Source organism: Brachyhypopomus gauderio, chromosome 4 (genome assembly GCF_052324685.1).
Source record: "Brachyhypopomus gauderio isolate BG-103 chromosome 4, BGAUD_0.2, whole genome shotgun sequence".
In the NCBI taxonomy this organism is placed as follows: domain Eukaryota; kingdom Metazoa; phylum Chordata; class Actinopteri; order Gymnotiformes; family Hypopomidae; genus Brachyhypopomus; species Brachyhypopomus gauderio.
The window spans coordinates 32,377,346-32,399,787 of NC_135214.1; the positions used below are offsets into that span (position 1 = coordinate 32,377,346).

At 44.0% G+C, this 22,442-nt stretch overlaps 2 protein-coding genes across 2 annotated transcripts; one reads left to right on the forward strand and one right to left on the reverse strand.

Annotated features, from left to right (window-relative positions):
* The first annotated feature begins 2,039 nt into the window (after positions 1 to 2,039).
* On the forward strand, positions 2,040 to 19,515 carry srpk3 (SRSF protein kinase 3). The gene is made up of 16 exons (XM_077004043.1): positions 2,040 to 2,123; positions 2,626 to 2,734; positions 4,334 to 4,737; positions 5,301 to 5,409; positions 6,075 to 6,162; positions 6,417 to 6,504; positions 6,848 to 6,954; positions 7,165 to 7,330; positions 8,971 to 8,996; positions 11,643 to 11,841; positions 12,269 to 12,499; positions 12,763 to 12,860; positions 17,435 to 17,542; positions 17,943 to 18,012; positions 18,131 to 18,223; positions 18,877 to 19,515. Exons 1-16 carry the CDS (start codon positions 2,108 to 2,110, stop codon positions 19,059 to 19,061), a joined length of 2,097 nt encoding a protein of 698 aa, XP_076860158.1. The 5' UTR covers positions 2,040 to 2,107; the 3' UTR covers positions 19,062 to 19,515.
* On the reverse strand, positions 19,493 to 22,439 carry tsr2 (TSR2 ribosome maturation factor). Its single transcript, XM_077004044.1, has 5 exons — positions 22,300 to 22,439; positions 21,781 to 21,871; positions 21,591 to 21,682; positions 20,915 to 21,097; positions 19,493 to 20,643 (listed from the first exon to the last, which is right to left on the reverse strand). The coding sequence occupies exons 1-5, from the start codon at positions 22,378 to 22,380 to the stop codon at positions 20,512 to 20,514; spliced, it is 579 nt and encodes a 192-aa protein (XP_076860159.1). The 5' UTR covers positions 22,381 to 22,439; the 3' UTR covers positions 19,493 to 20,511.
* Between the last annotated feature and the right edge of the window lie 3 nt (positions 22,440 to 22,442).

Genomic DNA, 22,442 nt, shown 5'->3' on the forward strand with positions numbered 1-22,442 from the left:
GGGCGAGCTCCGAGTCCCTCGTGCAGGCACTTTTGTATAAATTCGAGTGACTGCTTCTAAGGCAGTGAATGAAAGAAAATACAAAGATGTAGACATCCGTACTTCTGGACTTTTCAGTTCACGGTTCTGGACTAATCAGAACGGAGTTCTTACTTTAAGGACTTGTGTGACGGAGGAAGGAGGGGTAATTGAGTGTATTTATTTAGCCTTTGTAATTTAGAAATATCAGGGTTTACTTATAAATAGGAGGTCAATATTATAAACCCAGACTTATAAAGGTTATTTAATTTGTTCAGTATATGTTTGTTAGCCTAAATTGGAATGTGTTTGGCCTCTCAGTGTAGTCTTACTTATTGTAAATTTATGCATGCTTGAGGTTGGCTTTTTGATTTGGTTTTGTTTGATTTTTGGCCAGTATGCTATTGAGAAAGTGTGTTCCTATGAATGTGATGTGTGTACATGTTAGCAAGCCCTTGTACATGGCGTTGAGGTGAACTTCCTGATGGTGTGAATGGCTATTTGCGAACTTCCTGTAACACATGGTTCTCTGAGAGAAGAGAGACTGTTGGGCCAGGCCAGAGTCTCTTGTATTTGTATGGTCTGTGCTAGTCGCTGTTGCCCTGAACGTCCTTATACTGTTTTTATTCAGCATATTGCACCTGAGGGACAGTAGATGCAGTTGATCAGGATTGTTTGAATTGTGTCTGTGGAGCTTTCGCCAATCGCCATATTTTACAGTTTTTTATACAAGGGGGAAAAAATGAATATATAGTAATTTTGTAATGGAAACCAGGTTAAAGGAGAACTTGGGCCAATCATGAACTGTAATTCTCTTTTGTATTTGTATTGGGTATAATTTCCTAACAGCTGTGTATATGTGCTTGTAAATATTATAAAGAAAAACTTTTTTTCCAAGCTGGATAAAATTACTCTCTGTTGAAAAGAAATTGGGAGCCAAAATATTGACATTAATTTGTATGAGAAATTAAAAATAAAGTTATAATTTTAACAACAGAAGTGTGTTTTTCCAGTGGTATAATGTATTTATTGAAGTGTTTAATTACCATTCTAAGAGGTCATAGTGGACGACCAGAACGCGGAAGCTTATTAATAGGTTTCTACGCATTTTCCTTAGACATAATGAATAGTGTTGCATTTTTAAGCTTCCAAATACAACACGTTTTTGTTCCTTTTTCCCCATTGAAGTGGGCGCCTGTCATTTCCTAAGCAAATTCGGGCAAACGGAGCGCGCCCATGTGCCTCCCCTGCTGCGCGCGAGCCCTGTTGCCGCATCTTTTGCTTGCACTCTTATCGCTGCACCACCAAACATCTACGCACGCGGAGGGCACTTTTTCACGCCTCATGTGGCCACCGTTATTACCAGCTCGTATAAGAGACAGCAGCACCGCAGATAACCGAGGCAAACACGAAAACGGATATTGCAAGCCATTCCCCGATGTATTCATTCAACAAAGATAAATATTCCTATAGACGGTATTGTGGAATAAGAAGAGAGAACGGAAGGCTCTAAACGAGAAAGATGCACCAGACTCTTCTTTTAAGTCTCAACCCCCACTTCCCCTCAGAAATCAACCTGAGACCACATACAGCCTCTGCACCTTCACATCAGACCATGGAGGGGCGCAGGGGGTCGCAATACCATGCAGGTTCCCGTTATGTTGTGACGCTGCACAGCAAAGGAGGCGTGAGAGATCCTGTCGTCTATTTGACTGATTTAGATACATGTATTGTAATGCATCCTCAACGGAGTGCCAGCTGGCGCAATGAACGAGGCCCGAGCCTGAAAATCCAGGTAATGCTAAATTCAGATTAGCAGTTCGAATAGTCCCAGTAAGATTAGCCTATTCGTTCATTTTTTTGAAATAAATCACACTACAGATGCATTCGGTAAAACGGTTCGTTTGGTTCTCCAGTGTATCTTTCCCCGTTAGCTACATCTCCCAGGCTGCTGCATGTCCCCTAATATCACTCGCCCCCCAGAGGTTTCAAACTTGGCCCCCTGTTCTTACGGGTCCTCAGCCGTGCGCATGCGCAGACAAAAAAAAAAAAAATCACAGAAAGTGTGCGTGCGGTGACAGCTGCCCTGATGATATCGACGAACGGTGAGAGTTTTTAAAACTACTCGTTAACACGATTATACGCGTACCCACCGCGTAGTTTTGACTACAAACACCGCGGTCTGGGTGTATCCGTCTGTTCAGGGCGACTAACGTCTTTAAACTTTTAAATCTGAAGCTCAGCTAGCAGTTTTGGATAGCCAGGCTAACGCTGTCCTGGCATTTCTCATTCAGGCAGCGCTATCCGGTGCTAGCGAGGGACGGAGCGGAGTCTCCTCATCTTGATCACGAATTTAAGTGATTTTAACAGATATCTTCACAAGATAAGATGTGAAACGATTCAGTTAAACTCCTGTTGCCTTCGTTAAGGTTGTCATTGTGTGCTGTTACAGTGCTGTATGTGCTGCTAGGTGGCTAAGAGTCTGTTGAAGCTAGGCAGCTAGCTGGAGCTAACGGTGCTAACGGGATATTGTTGTGTATTTGTTGTGTTAATGGCAGTGTCCGGTGGTAACGGGATATTGTTGTATGTTTGTTGTATTAACGGCAGTGTCCGGTGGTAACGAGCTCCCGCAGGGCCACCAGGGCAAGAAGCCCAAAAAGAAAAACAAGAAACAGCGCAAAGCAACCAGGGAGGTCATCTCGAGTTTGGAAATTGGGTAGGTGTCCTCACACACACATCACTGCGCACGGCGGTGTCCCAGATTTTGCGGCCGGGTGTCTCGTGTGTGTGTGAGTGTGTGAGAGCTAAAAATACGTGAGGGAGAGAGACTGGCCTCTCCACATATGCACATTGACTCATGTCCTCCCCTCCACATGGGACTATTTTAATGACCCTCAGGTCCCCTCAACAATACATGTCGCACAAACCGCTTAGATACTGATACATAAACAGCAAGTCAACAAAAAACTGGCTTGTTTTCCTATATCCTATATGTCACCTTGTTTGACTGTTGACGCACAAGTTTAAAACGCTTTTAAAAATCGAGTTGTCCCAGAAATAACGTGTGTGCTTTATACTGATGTATTTGTTGTTAGTTGTGCTTTCAATAATGCAGTTTGCTCAACAGCTGTGGTCTGTGTGGTCTGTCTGTAGGATTTGAATTAGAGTGAAGCAAATTATTAATGTGGTCAGGAATACAAACATGTATCTGTTTGGCCTGTCTGGTACTCTAGGAGGATATTGTGGAATTGCATGGAAGGCTAATCAAACTTCATTTCTAGGAAATACTTATAAAATAAAAGTAAGTGAGGCTGTGGGAGAGAGGGCTGTAATGAAGTATTTGTGAGGTGGTAAAAGTGCAGGGTGGTACACAACTACATCCAGAGAAACTGGATGTTTCAGACAGAGGTCCATCATCTGTGCATGCCAAAGTTTCCTATCTTCATTGCTACCATAGCAACAACTGGCAATGCAAACAGATATGTCATTAATGTAATGACTACTAGCATTAAAATTAGGTATGCTGTAACCAATTTGTACCTTGTCCTTGTTGTGGTTGATACTGATGTTAGTAATAGACACTATATATATATATATATATATATATATATATATATATATATATATATATATATATATATATTTAGTGTATGTGGTTTATGGTTTGCTCTATTCTAAAAAGCTTACATCTATACAATATCTAAATCTCTCTCTCTCTATATATATATATATATATATATATATATATATATATATATATATATATATATATATATATATATATATATATATATATATATATATATATATATATATATATTTGATTCTTGTAGTGTAAAATATATAAAGGTTGTCAAAACTGCAGTGAAGTACACAAGGTTTCCAGGGAAACAGGACATAATGGACAGGGGTCCTTCATGAGCACACAAGCAATGTGCTAAAAATTACTTGCTGCTGAAAATGACAAATAATTTCTCATATATATTCCTTTATGAAATAATGCAGTTTTGTCAAAATATTATATTGTATGTTATTTCTACTCCTAGAGGTTCATAGCGCAGCAGCACATTTTAGTGGGTTTTGATTTCATGTTCCATTATGAGATAATTAGATGATTAGACATGTTTGGGAAAAGGCTAAGCTGTGGAGTGCTCCAGAGACCAGAATTAACAGCCTGATTTCTGAACTGAATCTTTGAGTTGTACTGTATTTATTTGGCCAGAACAGTTGTTTAAAAAAATTAATGGAAAAATAAAATGTCACCCAGTTAATTTTACCTTTATTGCTTCATTTATTCAAATTATTTTATCCACAGGCCTGAAATCCCGACTTCAGATGATTTGTGCCACATCCTCACCGTCCACAGACCAACCACTCCTCCAGACACACCCCCCTCTCCACCTCCAAAACTCTCCCAGAGCCCGCCAGACCTGCAGCCCGTGACCCCTGACCTCTGCTCAGTCCCCATCCCTGTCCCGTTGACATCACTTCCCTCACCCAGCGTTTTGTCTTCGCCAGAGACGCCTGCTGCTTCTATAGCTCCATCACGAGGCTTGCCTTCTCTCTTCTCCACAACTCCTCCTACTCCTCCAGCACCGTCCAATCAGACAACCCCACCGCAGGCTCTCAGTCCCCCGCCGCCAAACTTTACTCCACCTCCAGCGGAGCTACTCGGATCTGATGATGAAGAGCAGGAGAATCCATCAGATTACTGTAAAGGTCTGACACTTTTAATAGTCGTGCTTGACATTTTAATGCATCACGTTCTTAATAGATATGTCAATATATTGTGTGTCTGTAATATCAGAGTTGGCGTCGCGATCAGATTGGAGAGAGAGAGAGACACTGAAAGCTAGCCAGGCGACTTAATATTATCTGCTGATGTCACGCTTGGAGATCAGAGTACACAGGTTTCCCTTCATTGCTTGTTCCGATTCATCCTCACCTTTGAAGTCTTAACCGTCTACACCTTCTCCGAGTCGAGGGGAATACAGACCCCTCTGCATAATTAGCAGAGCCTTAGGCAGCTTGTGTAATAACCGTATAGGGCTGTCTGACTGTGTTCTACACAAATATACAGATGGATACACTTGATCTTTTTATGTTTTAAATGGATTAGTAGTCTTGCATAATATATGTACTGAGTTCATCATTAACTCTATCAAGCCATTTGGTTATATCATCTAACATTAATTCAGTGCTAAGCAACGTTCAAGAAAATGAGATGAATCATATCTCTTTCAGCCGAGGCGAAATATACATTTCTTTATGTTGCGTTGTAGGAGGTTATTACCCAGTGAAGATTGGAGACCTGTTTAATGGCAGATACCATGTGGTCAGGAAACTAGGATGGGGCCACTTCTCCACTGTGTGGCTATGCTGGGACCTTCAGTGAGTAAAGGCTCAGTTATGCTTTCACGTTTTTTTCGCATAAAGTATAAACCTAGCTTAATCGCTCTGAAAACCTTCCGTCACTTCTAATGTCAGCAGCTCAAAAGAGTTTCACTTGAAAGTCAGTTCCATGGCGTGCTTGCCCTAATATGTGAAGATTTTGCAGTGTTACATGGCCCCGCTGCTGAGTGAGGCCGGCAGGTTCCACACTGTAAATAGTCGTGCTGCTAGCGTGGCTTCGGCAAGCAGCCGTTCCCTGCGCGTTAGGTTGATCTGTTTACAGTCCCAGACACTGAAGGTTACTCCGTGAAGCTGGCTTTGGTTAGTGACCCAACACTGTGTTTAGCAGAGACTGCTGCCGTTTACACAATTAACAATGCTCTACCTGGTTTTCAGAATTGGCTATCAATTTATATAGGAACAATTTTAATTTTCATTTAGTTTTTTCCCCCATTCTGCAGTCTAATGTACATGAACTGGAAATATTTCTGTTTGCTGAATTCAGCTTCACAAGCACATGCCTTTCTTATGTAGGTTTCGTGGTGTGCTCATCTGCCTTTAGGTCTTCTGTAACACTGGGATCAGGGTTCAATTGTGGTAGAACTAAATCGGGGCCGAGACTCACTGTTGTGTGCGCGTGCGCTTCTGTACGCCTGTGTGTTTAGGAGGAAGAGATTTGTGGCCTTGAAGGTGGTTAAGAGTGCACCGCATTACACAGAAACTGCACTGGATGAGATTAAACTTCTGAGATGTGTAAGTGGGTGAAGTGTGTAAAGTTTTAACTTGTCTGTTGTATTCAAATGCATCTGTGTGTTCATTACTGTTGCTAGGAATTCAGGATTGTTTCTTCCATTCCATTTGTTGCTTCAATTTTCTGTCTCTGTATAAGATATTAAATATTGACCTGCTTGTATCAGTTTCTTTTACCTGATCTTCTAAGCAAGTTGATGGTCGATTGAGTGTACTTTATTTTGTCATATCTGTGTGTGTGTTGGAATGTTCGACAGGTTCGAGACAGTGACCCCACTGACCCCAAACGGGAGACGGTAGTTCAGCTCATCGACGATTTCAAGATATCAGGAGTCAATGGCGTCCGTATCCTTACTAAACTGAGAAGGAGGTTCTATTAGGTGCATCTCCATCTGCTTCTATAAACACTGAAAGTTTTGTGCTAGAATGTTCAGGTTTAATTTAGGTCTTGCAACAGGACTTAAGGACTTAAAGAAGCATTTTCCAACCCAGTCCACAGAGGCCCTTGGACAGACCACACGTTTGGTCTGGCTCTGCTCATATTCTAGCACACCTGAACCAACCAATCTATCAATCAGAATCAATAAAAAAAAACAGTTGTGGTGGGTCTCTGGACACGGCACCAATGCAGACTGGATTGGGACATGCAGCACTGTAGGTCAGACACCTTGACCCACGGGCTCCTCAGATGTGTGTATGGTGCTGGAAGTTCTTGGGCACCAACTCCTGAAATGGATCATCAAGTCGAACTACATGGGTCTGCCTCTGGTGTGTGTGAAGGCCATCCTGCGTCAGGTGGGAGCACACTTGCCATCTTCACCCTTCCAGAAGCATAGGTCACATGACCAAACCCCAAGTGTGGCCAGGAATTACAGAAAGCTGGACAAGAGCCTGCCCTTGCACCTTTTGTTAGGGGCCAAACGCTGTGAAAAATGGCCAAAACAACCACCCACGGAGGCTTCAGAAAAAAAGAAGTCCTTTTCTTTCTTTTTTCTTCAATCCTAGGTGCTGCAGGGTTTGGATTATTTACACACCAAATGTAAGATCATCCACACGGACATAAAGCCAGAGAACATCCTGTTGGAGGTGACCGATGTGTATGTGAGGCGGCTAGCAGCAGAAGCCACTCTGTGGCAGAAGTCAGGAGCTCCGCCCCCCTCTGGCTCCTCTGGTAAAGTACACGCCCCTTCTCCAGGAAGGCCCCTCCCCCTTTCACTGACACACTCCACCGACTCCATGTGTTGCTGACATCTGTTGATGACGCTGCACATTGGTGACTCTGTGCTACATAGACATTTACTGACTCTACAGTTTATAGACAGTTCTTAATTGTACTGTTTATGGACATGATGTATAATTACTTTGTCAGTTTACAGTTTTTGACAGTGTTGACTTAATATATGGCTTCTCAGTAAGGAGCTACTGACTATACATGTAACTTACACTATCCTCTTTGCCAACTCAATGCAAATTTATACTGAGTATTCAGTTCACACATGATTCTTACCAACTGCACGTAGTTACTCTGTCCTATACGTGTTGCGCTTTTGACTTTATATAAAGGAACTGATTCTCCTCCTGTCCGTCTACTTGCGTGTACACCTATGATCCAGTGTTTAATCCTATGTAACAGTTGCTATCAAAGTGAAAGGAGATTATCGCTTTGTCTAAGCAATTCTATAGCATCGGTTTCATAATATTAGAATCAATTGTAATCACTTGTAATTTATGTGCTAAATTGTTTTGGAAGGGGTGGGGGTGGGGGTGAGGGTGGGGGTGAGGGTGGGGGTGGGGGTGAGGGTGGGGGTGGGGGTGAGGGTGGGGGTGAGGGTGAGGGTGAGGGTGGGGGTGGGGGTGGGGGTGGGGGTGGGGGTGAGGGTGGGGGTGGGGGTGGGGGTGAGGGTGAGGGTGGGGGTGGGGGTGGGGGTGGGGGTGAGGGTGGGGGTGGGGGTGAGGGTGGGGGTGGGGGTGGGGGTGAGGGTGGGGGTGAGGGTGGGGGTGAGGGTGGGGGTGAGGGTGGGGGTGGGGGTGGGGGTGAGGGTGAGGGTGGGGGTGAGGGTGGGGTGGGGGTGGTGGTGAGGGTGAGGGTGGGGGTGAGGGTGGTGGTGAGGGTGGGGGTGGGGGTGAGGGTGGGCAAAAAGGTTAATTATTAATGCAGACACCCAGACTTTGTTCCAGCTGAGGTCGGTGCCTGAGCAGCCTCTGTAAGACCACCAGCAGCAGAGTCACGTGGTTATGGCTAATGTTGTCGGAGTTAATGGAGTTCTTGTGATGATGGAGACAGACGTCTCCACCCGACTCACCTACTCACTCGCCCAGAGCAGCGTCCTGCTTCTTCAAGGGCCTTTTTTATCTCTCTCTTCCTTGTCTGCTTTTGAACTAATGGCTGAGCAGCTGAAGAAGAAACACGCCAGACTGAACAGCCAGTGGGGACTGAACAGGCCGTGTTGTTTAAATCTGCGACATAACTGCCAACATCTGACTGCTCCGTCGTAACAGTGAAACTTACAAAAATGATTCCACGCAGACAAAATAAATGGGTGTCAGTTTGAAACAGAGGCTCCTCGGCTTAGTTTCTGGCCCAACGTCTTGCAGAACTAAGCACTCTTCTCATGACTGATGTGCATAGGGTGTCTTAGTCTCTCTGTGGTGCTGCTGTGTCTTTGGTGAATATTCCGCTCATTTTCCTTCCTGCACTCAGTCTCCGTTTGCTTTCTAACTGTGTCCTGTTCTTTCTGTTTTTGTTCTTTTTTTCTTCTCTTTCTTCCCTCGCTCCTGCATCGTTGTGGCTTTCTCTTCTTCTGATGGCAGTTAGCATGGCCCCGAGGGACAAGCAGGTACGTTCGTAGCGCTGCCTGCTTCTGTGAGGTCGTCGTCTAGATTTCCTGCTCTTCCCTGGTCCTCATGCCATTTTGCTTCAGTCTGCCTGTACCCTTCTGACCCCTGACCCGCCACTGCCTTCTGTGTGCACTTGCCTTAATGCACGGGGAGACATTTGCACAGCCAGTTCCACTGATTTGCTGATCTGGGAATGGGCGGGTGGGGGTGCGGATTGGGACAGAGATCCAACCAGCAAATCTGCAACCAAGTCACTGCACGCAATTAAAATCATTTGCCAATCAATTCAATTCTGGATTGCAGATTCATGAAAGCATCACTAGAAACATTGACATAGTAGTAGTCCAACAGGATCCTGCTGATCCTGTTCATTATTAGCAAACTCAAGCTCATCCTCGGCCATTTAGCTGTTTCTCCTAGCAGTCATAACGTGTATTTTCCCATGTAACTGCCCTATAACTCTTAATTGGCCATTTACCTCTTAACTGTCTATTTAATCATTTTCATCTGGTAAACTATTGTGTTTTTTGGAACTTTCGTACTGCAAATACTCTCCAGTATATCAATTATAAGTAGCATTTTATTTTGTTTTTTCAATCAGTGGATTTGGCTTTGATATTTTATTCTCAGATATGCAGTTTGTGCATAGGGAATTCATCACTAACCTATAGGAGATTGCTTTGAAGTGTCACCTGCATGTTACGGCATTTCAAGCAAGCTGTATAATTTTTTCCTACGTTTTAACCTCCTTTAACCCATATAAAATCCTTTTCAAAGGCAGGAACTGGCAGAACAAAGGATGATTTGGTTCAAGTGGATTTTCTTACAAGTCAGGATGTGCGATTCCTCGGCGTGTATTGGCTGGGAGGAGCGCTCTCTCCTGGGGAGATTGGCAGTGTGACTGATGAGGCGGGCTCGGTTTCCCTCGAGTCGGTTTATCACACGCCAAACGCTGCCGTTATGCGGCTAAGACGTAATACCACAAACGGCTGTCACACCGTTGACTCTGAGTATGTGAATGAGCTTCAGACTTGTGAGTGTTTTCCTCAGGGAGTGGGAAGGAGAAAGCATTCTTCTATACTCTGTTCTGAAAGACCTGGCGTTTGATTGGGTAGTTATTTGTTGCCGTGGTTTGAGTAGCAGCTCTGGTTCACTAACACTGTATATTAATGAACATTAGTGTTGTGGTTTCGTAAGTGAAGTATCTCTAACTGAACGAACATGTCTGGTCATGGACCCCATACAGCAGCACTGGTGATGGTTGTCAGCTGTTGACTATTTTCTGTTGTGTTGTCACAGAGATCATTTAGAGATCATTTATCTAGGAATTTACAGTAGATTTACAGTAGCTGATTCCGATTTGGTAGATCAATCATCATTCTGTTTTAGTAGTCTTATTTTTGACCATTTAATGGTGTTTTTGTTTGTTTGTTTTTAGGGGGAGCGTTTTTATGAACCCTGGAAAATCAAACCATCTATTCAGACATTTAAGGACATTGGTTCTTAATTTTTCTGTATTTGATAAGGGCCTCAGTTCTCCGGCTACACCCGAGAGAGTCCTCTCCGGCTACACCTGTATAGGCTTTCAAATGTAACCATATCAAAGTCTGTTTGCACTTTATCATCTGCCAAAACCAAAAAACCTCTTGAAAGGCAAAAAACATTGCAATAGTGCTATCTGACTGTCTGCTGTACAGCTGACACGTGAGCCCTTCACGTGAGACGTCCGTCTCTGTTAGGGCGGGCCCATGCCTGACTGCACTGCTGGCCCTCACCTGGAATTTCCAGAATGTAGTACTGAATCTAGGTCAGTAGCAGTGGCTCTTTCCTTCGGTGTGTCTGGATGCTGGTTTTGCACCGGTCGTGGGAGGTCGGCGTGTCTGCTTGGCATGGCGCTCCGCCTCCCGGGGTCCGAGCTTTATGTCGTGCCTCGGCCCGGACTGCTGACATAGCAACAGAACTGCCATCCCTAAATAGTCCCCAAGCAGCAGATGGCGTGCGGGTGTTGGGTGTCCTCCTGTGCAGAGTTCTGATCTGTCCTGATGTCGCAGCATCAGTGTAAACTTAGAACACCTTAAAAAAATGACTCGGAAGTTTCGGTCTGCTGTTCCCTCTGCCAGCCCTCATTAGTTAACCTGGCAGAATAAGTGAATCAGAAACAATGTGTGACAGTCAGGACACACAAACATAAGTTGTTACGTCCAGTCCAGTCTGTTCTGTTCTAACACTGCTGATGAACTCAAATGGCCAAACACTTTAATCGGCCTTGTAAGAGGAAGACTGACCACAAAAATGTGCAGTATGCGTTGAGATCAGTGCTACAATTAAATACAACCCAAGAGCCCTTTCTGTGGAGTAACAGTCAGGAAGGCAGACTGTTCCCTGGCCTCAGCACTGAACCAAAATCTTATGGTTTGAAGAGCTAATAGATCACAAATTTAGATCTTTTGTTAAAGCCTTTCAGCTTGTGGTTGCTGTAGTTGGCATGGCACCGACTTGTAGTTGGATCTTTCCTCCGACACCACCAGTCTCAGTTTTGTATGGAATCCAACACCAGTGCCTCTAACTGACCTCCTGCGTCTTGTGTGTGTGTGTGTGTGTGTGTGTGTGTGTGTGGGGTGGGGGGGGCCTGCGTGTCTGTCCAGGCGGGTAAGATGTCAAAGAACAAGAAGAAGAAGTTGAAGCGGAAAGCCAAGCGTCAGCAGCGACTATTGGATGAGAGGCTGTATGACCTGCAGAGGATGGAGGAGCTGGACGGACTCCCGCCGGAAGGTTCCGGAAACGCACGGACGCACATGAGGCTCAGCGAAAACGGGGAGGAGACAGACGCTGCACACACACAGAGTGAGAAATGGAACTGGTTTGGACACATCTGATTTAATAATGAGATCATGTAGATCTGTGGTGGTGGAGGAAAACAAAATGTCCGTGACTTTTTATCTTAGCAAAACATACATGCAACCATTTATAAATGCTGGTAAATGGCAGAGGAAACCAACATCCACGTCCTCTGTTAGTTTGTGATACCGTTATGCTTCATTGGATATTTCCTCTTTAATCACAAACAAGCTGAGACAGATTATTTCAGATATTAAAGAAATTAGTATTTAAAATTATTGTAATAATTGGAACAGGTTGCACACTCAACTGTTAAGTGTGGCAACATTTTGTATATTCATGTATATATTTTTTTCTTTTTCTTCTTAAATGCTGTGAAATAATGTTTTGTGCTCCGTACCCTAAACAGAGGACCCTTTATTTGTTGTTGTAGTGAACAGTAACGGGTACCATGCCCCAGGTGCTAAGGGCAGTCCAGGTTCTGGTTCGGCCTGGCTGGAGGAGGGCTGTAATGGCTACGGACCTGTGCGATTCTCCAGTCCTGGGTCTGGTCTCTCCGGCACATCCAGCTCCATCCTGTCTGCTACCTCTGAGTCTGCGCTGTCCACCCTGTCTGGATACTCCACAGAGAGAGACAGCCAGCGATCCCTGCTCTCTCCCAACAGTCAGTGTTTACCAGTCTCTCTCATCCATTCACTCTTTCAGAACATGGTCTCAGTGTATTTTACGTGAGCCTTACTCAGTGCATTTGCAGAAAACATGTGCTTGGGGAACAAAGTAGAAGTGAACATTAAGGACATTTCTGATGCTTAATGATATGCATATACCAGGAGTGTCAATTCCCATTCAAATGTGTACATTTTAATAATTTATAAACATAATGTGGTGAAATGTGCAGTATGTTTGCCCTTCTGTTTGTGATTGTAGCGTTCAGTGCAGCAGATTTCTTGGTAAACCCTCTGGAACCCCAGAACGCAGATAAAATCCACATCAAAATCGCAGACTTGGGCAACGCCTGCTGGGTGGTGAGCAGTGTTCTTTCATTCCCTCTGCTTCACTACACTTAGAAGGGTTGTGTCAGGCCAGGGAGGACAGATAGCCAACCATCACCATCATTGTTGTCATTGTCATCAGCCCAACGCAGATCATGGTGGTTTTCTCTTTATGACTTCAGTGCTGTAGTGCCTGTAGCCCACTCATGTTTCGCCAATAGTTTTTGTGTCCAGCAGTCACTGAGAGTGAAAAGCTAAACGTTATTAAAGTATTGGAGATTCATGTGAAAAAAATCCAAATTTAGCTTTCTACTTCAAAAAACAAGTCCCAGGGACCGTAATCTAAAGTAGCGAAATGTTTGTATGATTCTGACATACAGTGGTATATTAAACATGTAAAACATTTTCAGTAAATAAAAAAAAGTAATACATGTAACCAAAACTAAACTGGTTTCAGACCAAGCTAAGAATGGTCTGGGTGTGTTCCTAATACTCCAGTGAGTATGCACGGACATGTACATAAACAGCTAGCATGGTGGACTTGGAACAAATTACACTTCTTTTAAAAGCAATTTTTGTCAAATATTGACCTACATTTTACCCTTTTTACCCTTCTACATTTTAATCTTAATTGCCCTTTAGTCAGACTGATCAAATGTCTTGTTTTAATATGTTCATGCTAGTTTGCTCAGATGAGAAATCGCAGTCATGCCATCTGCACTTTGCAAATGCTTGTTTGTCCTGTGTACATGGAAGATTTGAGAGGGACCCCAGGTCTTGTAGCCTGCTTGTGAAATGATGCAGGGAGGAAAGGGTCCTGCACTTTTAGAGTAAAGATACGTATTCTACAGATTAATTATGCATGTCTTACTGAAGTCTAATGTGGCAAATGGAAATATGTATGTTAAATATGTAGAAACATTTGCTGGAAGTTCCAACCTTCCCTGTTAAAATCTATTTCTTCTCAGTTACTTCCACTATATTTATAAAGTTTACTTTCTTATCTACTCATTATAAGAATTCATTGTTTTACTGTGATAATGAAGAGAAATTACGTAGCAGAATTGGGCAAATTGTTAATTAGTTCACTGTAGTGTATTTTAAAATGACAAAAACCACACATCAATTTTTTATCAGTTCACTCCAATATATTCTTGAAAAACACAGTATAACACTGAAGTGTTTTTAATGTAGGAATTTGGTGTATTGAGATGACAAACTGTAAAATTAGTTACAATATAACTTGTAAGCTAAAAATGAACATACCCATGATGTTACTATTTTGCGTAACCACATGGCAATATCCTGTATATTTGGTTCTGTATGTGTAACGTTTGAAGCTCTACACATCTAGTTATCAGTTCACTCCACTATATTCTTGAAATACACTTCCTCACTTACGTATACCTCACATACCTCACATACGTATGCTAAGAACTTCAGTCATACTGCAGGAATCTGGTGTGATGGGATTGCAAAATACTGTTAATTGTCTCTTTAATTCGCCATATGCAAATATATCAGCTCTATGAAATAATCACATTCAAATGATCAGATCACTTCACTACATCCTTGAAGAACTGCATGATGTGAATTGTAAATGTTCCTACTGTATGAATTTGGAGTAAAAGGATGGCAATTTTCTGTAAATGTCTATTTGTATCACAATACATAATATTTTGAAACTTTATAAAATATACCATTTGTTACCACTCCAAAGCATTCTTGAACAAAAGAATATTTTTATTGTAAGAATTTGGATCACTTGGATAGCGCAATCTTGTGAAATGTCTATCTGGTTCTGTGTCTGTGAAGCTCTGTAAAATCAGCAAATCAGATTGTTAAATACTCCATAATATTCTTCGTGAACTCTTTCCCATACACTCATTATTTTACTTTGAATTGTTTGACTGCAGGTATTTGGACTAATGGGATTACAAATATGCCATTTTTCCTCACTCTCGGGACTTGGGTGTTTGGCGCTTTAGCTCTTTCTTCTGCGCTCAGATAGATGTCATCACTCCGGGGTCTTTTGAGGACCACTCATCCATGTTGGGGGTAGCCGTCCCAGGCACTCATTTATTGCCATGGCTGTTCTCTGCACCTTGCCCACTGCCATGATGCTAGTACTTCTGTGGTACATCCACTGTTTCCATGGTGACCTCATCTTCCATCTGACTGAGGCACTTCCTCATTAGTATATCCTTGGGGGGGGGGGGGGGGGGGGTATTTCTGGTTGTTTTGATGGGTTTTCCGTGTCTTGATATCACCAGCGTCCAGTTCGTCTCTTAGCCAAGTTATTGTGTCTGCTGGGTATCTGATGACTGACATGGCGTTTATGTTTATGGATTTTTTTGTTGTTGTTGTATGTACCTCTTGAGGGCTTACCTTGCCCTATGGAGGTAATTGATGGTGCTGTTTCTGACTCATGCTTCCTGTGTCGTTGGGGAATCCCTAGGTATTTGCAGGTGTCCTCCAGGTATGTTATATGGCGTTGTGTAAGTTTTCAAATCCCCATATCACTTTTTATATTTGTACTATCAGTCAACTGCTCTTTTCTAGACCAAATAACATTCCTGTATTGTAGGTGTAGGTGCATCAGTGAGTCGATGTCTCCACGTCTTGGTGTACATCCTGGTCTCCTTCATGTACAGGAGGTGTCTGATGGTCATTCTCCTCCTGAATCTGTACCTGTTCCCACGTTTATTGAGCTGGCTGAGAGTGTTCAGGCCTTTGCAGAATTGCAGTGAGGGTCAATGAATCTCCTTGCTGTATATCCCACTTTACGGTGATCTCTGTAATCATCCTAGACGAGTTATTGCCCTAGACGTCTTGTCCTGTATGCTTGTAGTTTTGTCCTCTAGTGTTTCATTGAATTGATGAAGTAATTTAAGGTCAATAAGGCCATAAAGGACTTCATCGAGTCAATGAACCACTAGAAGCAACGTGGCATTGGAGTGTTCAGGCATGTACCGTGGAGTCCTGTCCTCTCTTGTAGTCAGCTGAGCCAGTAGGTGGTGCTTTGAACTCTTTTGTTGTCTTTCATGTACTATGATCACTCAGCTTGGTGGCTGGTGTTCCTGACGGGAACTTCCATGTTGTGGACAGCCAGGTTATTGGTTTGTAGTTGGATGGTGTTTGGCCCTTGTTGGGCTCTTTCTGTTTGCCAGCCCTGATGGGAGCAGGTGGTCTAATTTGTTCTGGTAGTCGGCCATGCAGGGCTCATTTTCTTTAGCCTGTAGGCATGGATCATGTCAGGGGCTGCCATGTTCACGTTTCTGTCCCACTCTTGGACATCTGCTGCTGTAATGCTGACTGGTTTCTGCTCTGGGAGATTGTGCCGCTCTACTTTGAGATCTCTGAACCACTGCACACTGGTGCGACGTGATGATTCATTCCCCCGTTCGCCCGTCCGCCTGGTGCTGTTAGGGCTCCACAGGGGATAGGTGGGTCCACCGGGTTATGCTGCACTGCACCTGAAACTGGACCAACTTTGGCTGGTTCATTTACTCTTTTGACTGCTACTTCTCTTGTGTATCTCTGCAGTATTGAGTGCTGTTAACCTATTTTTGGTCTTTCTTTTTCAAGGGAGACCAGAGGAGAGGCCAGCGTAGGGACTCCAGCATGAATACTGCAGCACCACAGACCAGTTTGATGGTCTCTGTTAAACCGGTTGTTTTGTGATTCCGGTGCTTATCGCTACGTTCATATCTGCTAGTGTGCTGTCTGGTGGCTTCTGGCCCACAGAGTCTCCAGTGTTGGCTGACTGTAGTAGTTGGCTTAGACCTGATTGTATTCCACGCTCAGGTGCAGTCTGAGTTTTATCTGGGCAGTGATATTCAGCCTTTATTTAATGCATATCTAATTGTGATAGGAGGCATCATTATACAAGGTATAGAGCATATGGGAAAGTGTTCACGAATATAGTGGCGTGGTCCGATGAAAATTTGATTTCTTGATTTATTTATTTTTTTAGAGCTTTAAAAAATTATATATAAACCGAACTAGATACTTCTAAACCCAACAGACATTTAACAAGAATGTTGCCACCCTATTATTCCAAATTCCTGTAGTAAAAGTAACTGAAAGTCATAACATGGGTACATGAGATAGTGTATCTCAAGAATTTAATTAAATGATCTGATAACGATTTAGATTATAGAATTTCAAATGCTGCACATACAGAACTGGATAGACATTTAACAGACCTCATTACTCGAAATAAAGTAAAAATAATACCATAATACAAGATGGAGGCGCCAACTCTGTAGATAGTGCGATCGAGCTTGTGCCAAGAGCAGACAGGCTTGCGCGCAGTGACGTGAAGAGGGGTGAGTATTAGTAGTGACGTGAAGAGGGGTGAGTATTAGCAGAGCTCTCTGACCACAGCCTGGAACGCTTCATGTCATCATGGGAAAAGGTGAAATTCTAGCCAAATACTTTTACAGGTCCTTTGCAATTGTACCTTTTATACCCAGAAGAGCAAGACGAACAGATTTAGGTTCAATGGGTGTTTAACATGTTATCCATGTTGTTTGCTTGTTTATTTGTTCATTATCAGTTTTGATCAATGCTATTCTGAGCACAAATGCGCCTTGTGCCCTCAGCACAAGCACTTCACCGAGGACATCCAGACACGGCAGTACCGGGCGGTGGAGGTGCTGATCGGCGCCGAGTACGGCCCGCCGGCCGACATCTGGAGCACGGCGTGCATGGTGAGACGCTGCTGCTGCCGCTGTAGTGAACGCACTGACCTGCCGGTGTTGGACACATGATCCTGGCCGGTCGCACCGTTCTGCACAGATTCACTCTGACCCTCGTTTGTTAACTGTAGCGCTTTCTAACCCTTGCAATTATATGATAAATACAATTCTGGCTGCACTAAAGCATCAGTCTCGCGCGCGCGCGCGTGTGTGTGTGTGTGGGTCTGGGTCTGGGTCTGGGTCGGGTCTGGTCTGGTCTGGTCTGGTCTGGTCTGGTCGTGGATAAGCTTCCATGCTTGTAAGCAACAGAAGGCTGGTTGTGTTACCCACTGCTGGCTCTGTTCACTCAGCTCCAGTAGGGTGACCCATGTAGGTGCTGGTACTAACGGTGACCTGTTGTACATGCTTTCAGGCCTTCGAGTTGGCCACAGGCGATTATCTGTTTGAGCCACATTCAGGGGAAGACTACACTCGTGACGAAGGTCGGTCCATCTCTTCTTCTCATCCTCTTCGTTGTGTTTCCTCTCTCCCTCTCTCTCTGATGGAGACGTGCCTGTGCTGACACTGAGGGCTTTGTGTGTCATTTACTGTTTTTTGTAGATCACTTGGCTCATATCATCGAGCTCCTGGGCCCTATTCCCACACACTTTGCGCTCTCAGGCAGATACTCGCGCGAGTACTTCAACCGCAGAGGTAAGATGAAAAGGTGCTGAGGGAGAACTCACCCTCTACACAATGAACACAGATAAGAACCTTCGTCAGCCGTCTTCTCTGCATGCCCCCCCCATGCTAAATATAGAGAGACGTCTGCTTCAGGTTGCTTTGTGGGGTGAAGCACTGATATGGATGCAGCATTCATCTAAATCTCACAAAAATAAGCTCATGACAGCATTCAGTCTTAACACATGAGCGCCGTTAATAGCTCTGAGATCATAGCTGCTCGGGTTATTATTTGTTTTTAAAAAACAAGTCTGGGGAAGATCCCCTCTTCACCAACATCCTGCTGTGTAGGATTACTGGAGCAGGTGTGGAAGTAGACGGGGGGGGGCGTCTCCGGTTTCCAACCTGCAGCTGTGAAGCCGGGCCTGCTGGGCTCGTGTGTCTGTAACCCTAGCGATCACCTGTTCCGTCTCTCATCAGGCCGCACAAGGTTACCAACCACGAGCGTCTCTGAGTAATGACCCTGGCACGCTCGCGGCCCACACGGCCTCGCCGTGTTCTGCGCACGACCCACAATGCTGCACTCAGGACAAGCAGCGTACTGTTCGATTATCCAGCAGGGACCGTGGAAGACGGTTGTTTCATCTGTTCTTTATATGTAACTGTGTGTGTGTGTGTGTGTATAGGTGAGTTGCGGCACATCAGTAACCTGAAGCCATGGGGCCTGTTTGAGGTGCTGTTGGAGAAGTACGAGTGGCCACTGGAGCAGGCGGCCCAGTTCAGCGACTTCCTCCTGACCATGCTGGACTTCCTGCCAGAGAAACGAGCTACAGCAGCCGCCTGCCTACAGCATCCCTGGATCAGCTCCTAACACCCCCCCCCCCCCCCCCCCACACACACTCCTCTCTCTCTCTCTCCTCTTTGAAACCTCCCACCCTGTTTGTGCAGTTGTCTTAAAGGTCAGTTTAGCAACCTGCCCAGAGGTAAATACCCTAAGTACACACACTCTTGAGAATGTATTGTGTCAGTATTAAGGCAAAATCACACTGAAGAAACAATATTCAGAGCACACGTAATTCTTAGGTAGAACCTCAAATATATAATTTTTATATACATATATAAATATATATATATTTAAAGAAGCTTTGAGCTCTTGACATGAGGGAGCTGACATCTATAGGTTATGTCAATGGTTTTCATCGTACAGTCATCTGTGTGTTGAACGGTCGTGTTTATATGTTACAATAGTGCCTTGACATGCCCTAAGAAAGGTAAAAAGTGAAAATGTTCAAAAAAAGAAAATGCCTTCACTTTTTTTTTTATTTGTTCGCAGTGTGAGGAATGCTTGTTGTCCAACACTATATGTATGAAGACAAAGTCATGAACCTGTGTACTACTGACAAATAAACCATCATACAATCAAATGCAACTGTGTTTTTCCTTTGCGGGGGGAGGGGGTAATTTAATAGACATGTTTTGTAGAGCATACAATTATACACAGTATCCAAAGCCATCAAAACAGTTGATAATTAATGTAATACCCTGGATACACTCAGTTCTTTAATATTGTAGAATACTGGACCATAGGCCCTTGTCTGTATCACGCACTACTGCAGTAGATTACGGACAATCAATGGACTGCAGTCCATGAGTTTGTCCTGTGGTTCTTGCAGTGGCCACAAGGGGGCCACCTCGACCAATAATGAAAGTCTATGAGCCAGCTGTTAAGTGACTGAAGAATAGAGAAACGCTACCGCATTAATGACAGGCAAATTAAATATTTACAAAATAAACCCAAATGGTGCCATTTGGCATCTGTTAATTTTTTTTTCAAATATCTAGTCAGTTAAATATTCCAGCAGACTTGTAGATATCATTGATAATGGTTGAGTCTTTGATAGCGGCTTTAAAATCGAGCTTCCCATTCAAAGTTTTCGTAAAGATGCAGAAAGCAGCATTTTCCTGCACCAAGAACTGAATACGGGAACATGTGAATACGGGAACATCTAACCCGGTAACCTCCTCCGGACCTTTCCAACACTGGAAAATGCCTTTTTGTTGGTTGGATATATATGGCTCCACATTACACAACTAAAGTAAATAAATAATTTTTTTAAGTAACCATAACCATCCTTTCTTGTTCCACTTCAAAACAAAACGCTCTTTTTAAATCCCCAACACGAGCCCCCAGCCACAGATGTGCGTTTTTGTTCTCATATGGCGGAACATGGCTCTAAAATCCAGAGCTGCAGTGTGAGGGGTGCGTCTGCAAACAGCCTCCTGCATATGGAAACTTTAAGTGTGTATGTATGCAACTAGGGTCATTTCTTCCTGCGCACCACTGTCCAGCCTTCCTCCTCCTCCTTCTCTTCCTCAGTAGCTGCTGAGGAAGGAGGCTGCTGTTGCCACGGTTTCCCCGAGACCCCTGCTCCCGGGTCGTCACACTCCATAGACTGAACAGAGAAAGGGAGCATGACCCAACTTGTTCAGAACAAGCACATATTGATTGTGCAAACAAGCGATGCTTACAGATGCAGTGAGTGTCGTTACCGATAACAACAGGCTGAGAGCAACTGCCCACAGAATGAATATGTATATGTAAAGGATTTATATTTACAAATGCATAATACATTTCATATTCGTTGTATTTGGGGTGCTTTGAATACTTCAAAATCATGCCTTATTTTCCAAGTAAAAACGAATGAATAAAAAAATCTGGTAGACCTCTTCGTCTTCGCTCTCCTCCTCCTCCTCCTCCTCCTCCTCCTCCTCTGCAGGTGTTTTCACAGGTGTGACCTTTGCCCTCCCGGCAGCGTTTTTCAGGGCCAGCTGGCTGACGTGCTCTCTGACCTCTCCCAGTCTCCCCTGCTGACACTGCTGGAACATCTCACACACCTTCTGTGCCACCTGAACCAAACACCAGCACTCTGTTTACAGGCAGTCCCAGTTCTACACTGCAAGTTTACAGGCAGTCCCAGTTCTACACTGCAAGTTTACAGGCAGTCCCAGTTCTACACTGCAAGTTTACAGGCAGTCCCAGTTCTACACTGCAAGTTTACAAGCAGTCCCAGTTCTACACTGCAAGTTTACAGGCAGTCCCAGTTCTACACTGCATTGCATCGTTTCTTGAAAGCCGATGTGTATGTGGGGTGTGATGGGATGGGGGTGTTTGTGCTTGGGGTGGCAGAGAGGAAATCTGGTGGGACAATCTACCCCCCCCCCCCCCCCCCCCCCCCCCCAGTTTACAGAACTGTTTAGTTCTATACAGTATGCTATACATGTTATTAATTTAATGTTATTCATTACATTATGTGTCGTATAATTTAGCTATATGCACTCTTTCGATAACCTGATCACAAATATATGTCATGCTTGTGTTTTGATAGAAAAAGCATCTAACCTGCGGCAAACTACCGTCATCAATCAAGGTATCAAACTCGTTGTTCATCAGATCGGATAGGAAGTCCTCCACCTCGGCTGGTTGTAGGTCATCTGCATGTAAACGTGTTTAGCTGCAGTGGTACAGACATACATTCTGGGGAAGGCGGGCGTCGTAGTCACAGTGAACAGAACATTTTAACAGCGCTTACCATTGTCATAAAAATATTGCTGAACTGCGTCGACCATCCACTCTGCCTTTTGTTGACTGTGCGCTCCACCGAAGCCGTTGTCCACCGCTATCTGCGCCAGTACGTTATGGAGTACATGGTTGAGCAGGAATATGCAGTAATAACCCCCATCAAGCTAAACGAACTTCGGTCTCCCTTGTTCAAAAAACAAGACTGTCGTTGTAACTATCTGTATCCAAACAGGTACGCTGTGTTTACTAACCTACAACAATCATGTAATACGTACATGATTTCAGCAAACGTCTTAGGACACAAACAACTGTAGGTTAGATATGTACTGTGCGGTAAGCGATAATATATATTGTGCAATAACTACCACTTTCAAAAGCAATTAGTCTGTTTGAAAAGCTCCCAGCTTAGCTAGCTAGCATGTTGGCTAGCAATCAACTGTTATTCCGCCACACACTTTAGCGTTCCTTCAACATCTGATCAGAGGGCACTCCGATGCCATATATGTGTATACATTTATAATGTATGTACCTGTAATACTGGCCACGTTTCCAAAACAGCTCTCACTGCTTCTGTAAACACTTCACGTGTCGACGATATGAGCGCCGCCATTTTGAATGCCGACAGGCCTAACAAATCGACCACAGAGAGCGAATAAGCGTATCAATCCGGAT